Source organism: Elgaria multicarinata, chromosome 1 (genome assembly GCF_023053635.1).
Source record: "Elgaria multicarinata webbii isolate HBS135686 ecotype San Diego chromosome 1, rElgMul1.1.pri, whole genome shotgun sequence".
NCBI lineage: Eukaryota > Metazoa > Chordata > Lepidosauria > Squamata > Anguidae > Elgaria > Elgaria multicarinata.
This window is the reverse complement of record NC_086171.1, coordinates 42,754,681-42,765,623: the sequence shown is the minus strand read 5'-3', so window position 1 is coordinate 42,765,623 and position 10,943 is coordinate 42,754,681. Positions and strand designations below refer to the sequence as shown.

At 40.6% G+C, this 10,943-nt stretch overlaps 1 protein-coding gene across 1 annotated transcript in view; it reads right to left on the bottom strand.

Moving 5' to 3' along the window:
• Nucleotides 1-4,773: 4,773 nt before the first annotated feature.
• PEX1 (peroxisomal biogenesis factor 1) overlaps nt 4,774-10,943 on the bottom strand; it is a 36,545-nt gene continuing 30,375 nt past the window's right edge. Inside the window, exons 23-24 of the mRNA XM_063126931.1 lie at nt 6,502-6,632; nt 4,774-5,070 (exon numbers count right to left, since the gene is read on the bottom strand). Of these exons, the coding sequence (XP_062983001.1) occupies nt 4,989-5,070; nt 6,502-6,632 (213 nt within the window). The 3' untranslated portion in view covers nt 4,774-4,988. The remainder of the gene's footprint in view (nt 5,071-6,501; nt 6,633-10,943) is intronic.

Genomic DNA, 10,943 nt, shown 5'->3' with positions numbered 1-10,943 from the left:
GAGAAGGAAGTGAAAGGAGGCGCCCTTTTGAACCCTCCCAGCCGGCTTTTTCCCGCCCCGACAGACTGACTGAGTGTCCGTCTATCCCCACCCCGCCTCTGTTTATTCCCTTCTCGACTTTCCCCACTATAATAAAAATGACCTTCTAGCCAAAGCCAGGCATTTTAAAACACGGCGACTCACATTGCAAGCAGGATTTACACTTGCGTTTCATGGACTTATTATTGTATAGAACTGTCATAAATAAATAAATAAATTTTACTTGAGAATTTTGTATTGAAAGACGCTTCCATCCCCCTCAGGTTGAGAGACTGATTTATGGAAGCTAGGTTCATTATTATTATTATTATTATTATTATTATTATTATTATTATTATTATTATTATTATTATTATTATTTGTATCCCGCCTTTTGCCCAATACTGGGCCTCAAGGCGGCCTAATACAATGCTGCAAGTATTTGTCCCTGCTTCTGAATTGCAGTCATTAATTTAATTATTCTGCCACTGCCACTTTGAGAAAACAAGATTAGCAGAAAACAATATGGTTACTTTTCTATAAATCTCTTTAAACATGCATGCAATTTTCTATACTAATGTGAGACTACTCCAATTCTTATATTGTGTGTTTCACACAAGCACCTCATATTAACGAAGAGTGGGAAAATGTACACAAGGTAAAGCATATACAGTGTAAACAAAAACTAAACCAACCAGCATGATACCCTGGTTATATATCTTCATTACTACAAACAACCCAATAAATGATCCCAACTGAATCTTTCCCAATCATAATTTATGAGCAGCATGTCTATCCACTATGTACTTTTAGTGTGTCTGTGTCCACCAGTGTGGACTTTCCATTAATCAAGGAAATGTAATCCTTTCCAGCTGGAGAAAGCTGCTGATTTTACTTTAGGTCAGCCAAGGACAACATTGCTATGTATAAGCAGACATCCACTCAGCATGACAGTTATCTAACAGCAAGCTAATACCATGTTATAATTGCATAATAGCCTAGGAAAGATAACCCAGTCTGGGAAAAGTCACAGGAGTGAGAAAAAAATATAGTGTCAGAAGAAAAGATATAGCATCCATTATCAGATAATAAATGCTTATTAACAACAACAAAACTATCATTTGCTATATGGGAGTACCAAAGAGGTTTTTCTTTAAAATTTATTTGAGAACAACTTTCTAAACATGTTTGCTACTGTGTACAGTGTGGATTAGGGAGTTCAGTTGATAGAATTATGATCAAAACAGTAGACAGCTTCGTATGATTTAGCAATTCTTGTTTGCTAATAAATATTACATGAAATTTTGTATAACTAAGTTATACAAACATAAAATCTGATTTAACTTCAGATAAGAAATATTAAAATAAAATACCCTTATATTTTTTGTTATGTTTTCCAAGATTGTTAACATTCTTGTAATCAAAGAGTCGGAATACCTAAACATAACATATAATGGCTTTTTCAGGTATGAATAAATTTGCTCATAAGTAACATATTTCCAGAAAGATATGCTTCTGATAGTGTTTAAGAATGGATCATAATTAACACTTGCACAAAATAAAAAACTGACAATACAGACCAATACTGTGGTCCATCAGTACCAACCTGGGTGTGTGGCATGCATGCCAGCTCCCAAATTGGGCTGGGCCTTGAAGCAACATTCCCAAGATTCCAGTGAGGAACAGATCCCACTTCTACTCCAAATCCTACCCAATGCCTCAAGTTCCACAGGAGTCAAGCTTGCCCGGCTCCCTGCCAAATTAAGGCAATTGCAACCAGTCTAGCAAGCCAGATCAAATATCTTGTAGCCAGATGTCATTGCAAAATATCCATTCTAACTAGAACCAATGGAAATTGAAATACTGTAATTTGATAGACTTGAGACCCACAGGATTTTTTTTTACAGCTTTATGGTATTACATAATTTAAACTGATACTATCAGCAATGGTTATAATATATCCACTGGTTCTTGAAACAATTTTGGTTACATCAAAGGAAGTTTCTGATGTTAATACTCAGAATGATTTATCAATTGTTTACTACTATAAAGGCAATTCCAGATACTAATATGCATAGTGTAAATTTGAGTGCCTGTATGTTTCAATAAACAATATTTGTGAAATATTAATAGATAATCATGGAAAGGTTACTCAAGGTCTGTTGGATAGGTCAGCTGAGATGAGCAGCACCTGACCAGTCAGATGCCATTAGATCAGTGAAAGGCAAAGATACCTTAAGTTGTCAGCATCTAGAGTCTGAAATAAATACTGAGAAACTGAAGTCAGGATTTAATGTATCACTCAAGCAGGGTGTGTTATGGAGATTTAGTAATGCAATACTGACCTGTTACTGCTCCAGACCCAGATGGACTCAGGTGTGGTTGTACAGAAATAATAGGCTCCATACTTGGGCAGTAAGATGTTTTCTGTTTTCATCCTCCAGTAACAACACAGGCACCACCAGCACTCTTTGTGAGATGATTTAAAAGGCTAAATATAACCTGTTTATCCTTTAGAGAAGATTTTGTGAAATGAAAATGAGGGCATCGATAGCCCAGATTGTATCCATTTTGCACTGAAATGTGTGTGTGTGTGTGTGTGTGTGTGTATAATTATTTATCCGCCTCTCTCTCTGGATTGAGACGGGGAACAACATTAGCTACAAATACCATAAAATACATAAAACTCATTAAAACATATAAAACTAATATAATATTAAAATAACAGTCACATTTCTTAAAAATTGACTCGGTAGGCCTGCTGGAAGAGATCAGTCTTTATAGCCTTCTTGAATTTGCAAGGACTATTAAGTTGACGAATCTCTCCTGGCAGGCCATTCCATAGTCTGGGAGCAGCAGAACAGAAGGTCCTCTGGGTAGAGTTGTCAGCCTAGTTTTGACTGACTGGAGTAAATTCTTCCCAGGGGACCCAAGTGTGCGGGGCGAATTGTACAGAAGGGAATCCCATAGGGAACCTGGACCCAACCATATAGGGCTTTAAAGGTAATAATCAACACTTTATACTTAGGCCTTAGCTAGACCCAAGGTTTATCCCAGGATCATCCCTGCCTGCTCCTGGGACCCCCCCCCCCATGTGTCATTTACACGAACAGGGATGACCCTGGGACGATCCCGGGATAAACCTTAGGTCTAGTTAAGGCCACAGCCCGGAAACTAATTGGCAGCCAGAGAAGTGATTTTAGAGTTGGTGTAATACGGTCACTCCTAGATATAGTGGTGACCAACCTGGCTGTCATATTTTGAACTAGTTGAGGTTTCTGGACTAGGCTCAAAGGTAGCCCTATGTGAAAGCTATCAATATTAAAGCCAAGTAGTCAGCTCTACAGTCCACAATGATAGATCTAAATACTAAATTAGAACTTGTTAGTGCTTCTACTTTATTGTTCTTGATAAAGAACATTTCAGTTCTAGAAAGTAGTATCTAGAAAGTCATAACATTATTCTGAGAACTTTGCAGAAGCAAAAAAGAGTATTTTGCAACATAAGAAAATGTATTTTTATAGTATTGATTTGGGGTATGATTAGAGCCTGTTAATACTTTCAGACCCTCATTCCACTAAAATTTACATGCTTGTGGAAGTGTACAATTTATATTTGGAATTTATTCCATCAGATTAAGGAAGACTATTGGATTCAATAAACTTGTATCTTTCAAATATGATTTATTAGTATTATATTACTTTAAAACAACTTTTCTGAAGTACCTTGTGTGAACAATTTACTGTTAAGATAATGCTGATATCTCTCTGCTTCAAAATGTTTAATTAAATTATAAAATAAAAGCAACGTATATAATATTTGACACCACCACGAGATCACCAAAAAGAAAGTGAGAAACTACAAAGCAATCATACTGTCATACCTTCCCCACCAATTATTGGTTTGGTATACTTTATGTGAGGAACAGATCAAACTATTTATTGGTGTGTATTTTTTAAAAAGAAATATAGGTAACTTGTTCTTCAGGATACAAATGAATGGAACAGGTTTTTTTATGATCAAAGATACAAACATACCACAGATGTCAGAAAATAGCAATTGCCATTTGCATTAAAACCCTTATCCTACTAAAATTAATATGCTTGTAGGTAGACACAATTTATATTTGAAATGTATTCCCATCAAATTAATATTAAATAGTTTTAACATACTTTAACCTTTCAATGTAAATTTATTAATTAGTGTTATAGTATTAAATATTAATATTATAATTTATTAATTGATCCATCTAGTTAAAGTAATAATTTAGTATTAAATCCTGTTAGAAGTGCAATCAATACCTGTGATATTCTTTCAGGAGTATACTCTTACATTTGTGGGTCACATGACCAGTGACACAAATATGTTTATTGTGCATGGTACTTGGAAATGTAGCCATATTTACTGTTTTAAAGTGCAATCATGTGCATGTCAACTCAGAAGTAAGTCTCACTGAATTCAATGGGATTTACTTTCAGGAAAGTGTATAGAAGACTGTCGCCTGAGAGCATAAATATATTTAAAATAAAAATGAAGATACAATGAGCAGAAATAGATAGGAAAATATCCAAGTTAGGCTTTTGAACACATTTCTTTCTTGAGACCAAATAATTCATTTATACAGAGGAAACTGGTAGTCCTTAGACTCTGTTTTTTTCCACTGAAACAGCAAAAGAATGCATAACTCAAAGCTGTATATTTCCTTATGTTCTCCACCAAAAAACAACAACAATTTAAACACAAGGTAGGCAATAGGATCTCAAACATTTTAATATAGGTTTTCCAGAAGACATAATTTGAAAACAAAAATTATGTAAAATAATTTTGCACAATTAATTTCAAAGATATCTATTATTTGTCATCCTAGCATGAATATACCCACAGGTATACATTTTGATATGATTTAGCAATGTTAACACTTTGCTGTGAAAACTACTTGGTGATCATAATAATGACCACATTAGTAGCAGTTATGCTAATGTCACTTTTTGTCCTGGTTTGAAAGTTGGTCCATTGGATCCTTTCCTCTTTGGATTTTGAAAATCATCATAGCTAAAAAGAAAAGGAGGGGGTAAGAATAGCAGCACATTAATGCCAGAAATGTCCCTTGTAAGAGAAATGCTCAGGTTAAACACAATAAAAGACCAAATTGAATGTAAAAGCAGAAATGCTATGGTGTCTTAGATACCTGGATTGTTTGGCATAAATTTTGAAGTAGCAGTAACTTTTAAATTAAAAATTATATTCTTCAACCCACCCTCACAGCCCCCAGGCCATTCAGGATAACTCAGTGTGGTTAACAATACACAATAAACTGTCCAGAGAGTTTCGGCTATAGGGCGGTATAGAGCTTTGGCTCTGGTAGGTGGAGCTCTAAAAACCCTCCCAAGCACTGTTCTCTTAAAAATGAGAGCATGCTCTTGCATTGACCAAGTCATGTCCCTCCCCCTCCTCCTCTGAGGGAACTTTGTTTCCATAGGGGAGGCGCTGTCTGAAACCGGCCCAACAGTTTGCAAAGCCTTGGGAAGATGCTTCCCTCACTCCTGGCGACTCTCAGGGAATTTCCTCCCCTGTTCTTTGGCTTAACTGTTCTCCTAGCTCTGCCTCTGAATCAAAATCGCATAATCTGAAACCACAGGGAGCCTGGGCCCAATCCTGACACTAAGTTTCTTAAACAGGATTTTTAAGTGGTTTTGTTATGAAAGACTAAAAATGACTACTTTAAAAATTAATAAATACTGTGATGTGGAACTGTCCTTCAGTGTCTAGTTCTTTAAAGTTACTTGGATGCAGCATCCATTGACCACTTGGAATATCACAACTATTTCCTAGGGCCTCCAGATTCACAAAACAGGAAGCCTTTTGATGCGTTACATCTGCCAGAGATAGCTAAAACCATCTCCTTTTTAATTAATATGTTTCTAGCTCTTCTCCTAGCTCAAAAAAGTAAAAAGAGGCTCTTCTTTTTTATGTACCACTCCTTTGATCGGCAAAACCTTTTGGGTGGTCACACCTGCCCTCCCTGCAACATAATAAACATGGAATATGGTTCTTCATTCTAATCCCTCCAGTCACCTCCTTTTTTATTTTCAAGTACCCACTGTTCTTTTCCTTTTAGTCTCTTATTATATTCCTTTAATAAATATTTTATTTCAATTTGGATCTGGTTTGAGTGTGTGTTTCTGATAATCCCAAGAAAGTGGTTCATTTCCTGCCAACGTAGCCATTTGGGCCTCTCCTACCTGTGTTTACCTATTTGCGACTACAGAAAAAGGCTGCCTATCCCCATAGTAACATGGTCTCAGCTTGTAGCTTCCTCCTCCTCATGCCCCACTGTCAACTGGCAGAGAACTAGATCATAGCTCTGGGGTTCCCTTCCTCAGGATTAGAGGGGAAACCGGGTGGTGGAATTGTGCACAAGTGGCCTGCCTCAAAAGGAAGGTCATTACAAATACTTTCCTTTCCTTTACAAGATATACTTACAGTTCAGCAAAATTCTTCCATTCATCTTGATTAATAGATGGTTTTGTGTTTTCAAGTGCAGTCATTAGGTGAATCTGAGTGATATTTAAAGTTCTCTTGCTTAGTACTGATGAGCTGGGAGTGACCTCCTCCTGAAAAATGACATTAAGGAAAAGTTCTGTAAAAACCTGTATTTTAAGCACATTTAAACAAACTGTTCTACAAAACAAGGGTATTTTGCCCTGAGATTGACAGTGGCTCAGTTCAGAGGTCCTGCCAAACCATGGTTTACAATAATTGTAGTATAGAAAATACAGGTTGCTTACCTGTAACTGTAGTTCTTCAAGTGGTCATCTATGCATTCACACATATGGGCTCTGCACCCGTGCTGAGACCTGAACCGGAACCTCAAATAGCTAAATATAACATTTTAGGCGGGAACCATCCCCCAGCGCTACTGCGCATGTGCATGTGGTTGCCGCTTATACCTCAGTTTGCAGGAGCCCGACATTGTGGCCCCATAAACATATGTACAATAGACAAAGTAATATAAGGAACATCAAAGAACGCACCACTATCAAAACACACCACCAAGAGGGGATGGTGGGTTGGTTGTGTGAATGCATAGATGACCACTCGAAGAACTACAGTTACAGGTAAGCACCTGAATTTCTTCTTCGTGGTCTCTATGCATCACACATATGGGCGATTAACGAGCTGACCTACCTGGAGGTGGGTTGGTGTGTCATCTTAGTATTTCAGAGAGGACCGCTCTTCCAAACGAACAATCCTGCCTTGCACGGACATCAAGGTTATAATGTCTGATAAACGTGGATGGAGTTGACCACATTGCTGCTTTGCATACATCTTGTAGAGGAATACCCCTCTGAAAAGCCACAGAAGTCGCCACAGCTCTAGTCGAGTGGGCTGTCACAGTGTCTGATAACTGCATGCTTGACAAAGAATAAGCTATCTCAATAGTTTGAGTTATCCAGTGCGATAGGCGCTGACAGGATATTGGGAGACCCTTACGGGGTTCCCCATAGCAAACAAAAAGTTGCTTTGTTTTCCTAAAGTTTTCAGTCCGTACCTTATAGAAAGCAAGAGCTCTTCTCACATCCAACAGATGTAACGTAGAATCCACTGGAGTTGTAGGATTAGGGAAGAAAGCAGGTAGCACAATATCCTGCGTGGTGTGAAAAGCCGACACTTTAGGGAGGAAGGCTATGTCAGTACGGAGTACAACTTTATCTCTATGAAATGTTAGGTAAGGCGGATTAACCCTTAATGCCCTGAGCTCGCTCACACATCATGCAGATGTTATTGCTACAAGGAACACGACCTTAAAGGACAATAGTCTTAGGTCGATAGTAGCCAATGGCTCAAAAGGTTTCCTTGTCAGGGCATGCAGTACTACCGACAGACTCCAAGCTGGAACTATGTGTTTAGTTGTCGGTATCAAATTTTTCAGTCCCCGTAAAAAATTCTTTGTTACCGGGTGAGAAAAAGGTGAAAAGTTGTCGATGCCCCTATGTGACGCCGAGATAGCTGCTAGATGGACCCTTATCGATGACAGCTTTAAACCACGTTGGTGCAAAGAGAGTAGGTACTCTAAAATGTCAAAAATAGTACAAGAGTCGGGTTGAAGGTTTTTGTCCTTGGAGAAAATAGAGAATCTCTTCCATTTGCCAGCATATGACTTTCTGGTCGATGGTTTGCGAGAACCATCGACCAGAAAGTCATGTGTTAAGTGTCTCGGTGTGCAGTGATTGCGAGGAGTTATTCTCCACGCCGTCATTTTCAGTGTCGACAAGTCTGGATGTCGAACCCTGCCTCCATCCCGAATCAGCAGTGTCGGTATCGTTGGAAGCTTTATGTAATTGTGGTTCAATAGCCGTAAGACATGGGAGAACCACGGTTGTCGAGGCCACCAAGGGGCTATCAAGATGCAGTCCGATTCATTCATTTGGATCTTGGCTAGTACACGAGTTAGGAGTGGAAATGGTGGGAACATGTAGACCAGCGTTCCTTTCCACTTCCTGGTGAATGCATCCCCCAGAGAGTTCTTTCCTCTGCCTGCTCTGCTGCAGAACTTGAGACATACTGCATTGGTTTCCGAAGAAAAGACATCGACCGTCGGGAACCCCCAGTATCGAAAAAGATCTTCCCTGGTCCAGAGATCGAGTTCCCACTCGTGTTTGGTATGGAAGGATCTGCTTAGGAAATCTGCCAGTGTTTTTCTTTCCTGCTACATGGATGGCAGTCAAATGGATGTTTCTCCTTATGCACCAGTTCCAGATGCGTAGGGTTGACAGTGTCAGGGGGTGAGATCTTGTGCCGCCCTGTCTGTTGAGGTAACAAACAACAGTGGTGGTGTCAGTGGTGACGAGTACACTGCGTTTCTCCAGGATCAGTGCGAAGGCTTTCAGCGCCCTCTCCACTGCTAGCAATTCGAGATGGTTGATATACTCCTCTTTCTGCGACCTGGACCATCAACCCTGAACCAGGAGAGAGTCGCAGTGAGCGCCCCATCCTATTAAGGAGGCATCGATAGTGACCGTCCTTGATGGTGTCAGGCTGTGAAAGGGAACTCCCTCGAGGAGATTCTTGTCTAGCAGCCACCACAGGAGGGATGACCGGACCGAGAGTGGTAGGGACAGTCGAGTTAGTCGGGCATCAGTACGGAGATCGAAGGACCTGAGAAACCAGTTTTGAAGGATTCTCATCCGTAGCCTCGCAAACTTGATGACTGCAGTAGTTGCTGACATTAACCCCAGTAATCTCTGTATCGTCCATGTGGTAGTGAAGGGGCGACCCTTGATATCGAGGACCAGTTCGTGTAGGACTATAGCTCTCAACCTCGGGAGGTAGGCTCTCCCATCCGTGGACGACAGGGTGACACCTATGAAATCTATTCTCATCCGAGGTGTTAGGACAGATTTTTCAAGATTGACCCAGAGCCCTAAACTGTCGAGGAGCTGCAAGGTAATGGCAATATTCCCCTGGAGGGTAGCGCTGTCCTCCGCCACCAGCAGCCAGTAGTCAATGTAAGGGTATACAGAGATGGCTTGTTGTCTGAGATGTGCGCAGACTACCAACATGACCTTCGTGAACATTCGAGGGGCTGTTGCGAGTCCGAATGGGAGAATGGTGAATTGGAATGGCTGGTCCCCAACTAAAAAGCAGAGGAAAGGCTGACTTGACTCCCTGATGGAAATATGGAAGTAAGCATCCTTCAGATCTATTACTGCAAACCAGACGCCCTTGTGCAGTAGTTGTAGGATGAATGCCACAGTAATCATACGGAATTTTTTGGGAGTGATAAAGGTGTTCAGTTGCCTTAGGTCCAGTATCGGTCGAAGACCCCGATCTTTTTTTGGGATGGTAAAGTAACGGGAATAAAAACCCTGATTGATCTGGGGAGTTGGTACGTAAGAGACAGCTCCTTTCTCGAGGAGAGTCTGTATTTCTTGGAAAAGTGGAATCGAGGGTGCCATTATCTTTATTCTCGAAAAAGGTGGAGGGCGGTCGAATTCTATACTGTATCCATTGTGGATGATGGCAAGAACCCAGGAGTCCGTGGTTATGCCCTCCCATTGTTGGAGGAAAGGTTGAAGTCTGTTTCCGAATGGTGATGGGTACAGGTAAAGGCAGTCAAAGGCGCGGTTTCTTCCCAAAATCTGGTTGGCGACGGGTCTGCTGGTATCGAGGAGGGTAGGAACGCTTCCTCTGGAGTTGTTGCTGGTGCCGAGAAACCCATAATTTTCGCTGTTGCACGAGCTTTATGTATGGAGTCCATCGCCTCATCTGTTTTGGAATTGAAGAGACCTTCGCCATCGAAAGGTAGGTTTTCAATGCATGTTCTAGTCTCATGGCTTAGCCCTGCTCACCTCAACCATGCATGCCTGTGTAAGGCTATGGAGCCCATCATAGCCTTAGAGTCACAGTCTGTCTGGTGCCTAGCAGTACTGAGCTGTTGTTTGGCAATGGCTGATGCTTCAGCTTGGAAGACTCTGGCTAACTCCCTTTTATCATCAGGTAAGTAATCACAGAGTGATCCGATCTTTTCCCACAAAAAGACTTGGTAGCGTGCCATAGTTGTCTGATAGGTGGCAGCACGCAGCCCTAAAGAAGTGGAGACATAAATCTTTCGGCCCAAAAAGTCTAATGGATCTTTTGAGACTTTCCCTGCGAGGATTCTACAATGATCGAGTTGGGTTTCGGATGTTGGAAGAGGAATTCAGCCCCCTTCTTTTGAATGCGATACATCACCTCGAGCCGTTTAGAAGTTGGTGCAGTCGAGGAAGGTGTTTTCCAGGACATCTGAGCAGTCTGCAACAAGGTAGGTGGAAACGGGATGGCCACTAGGACATTAGTGTCAGTATGGAGCACGTCATATATAGGATTGTCTAGTCTCTCCATGGGCTGTTGAGTTATGAGCCCTAATGATTGAGCCATTCTAA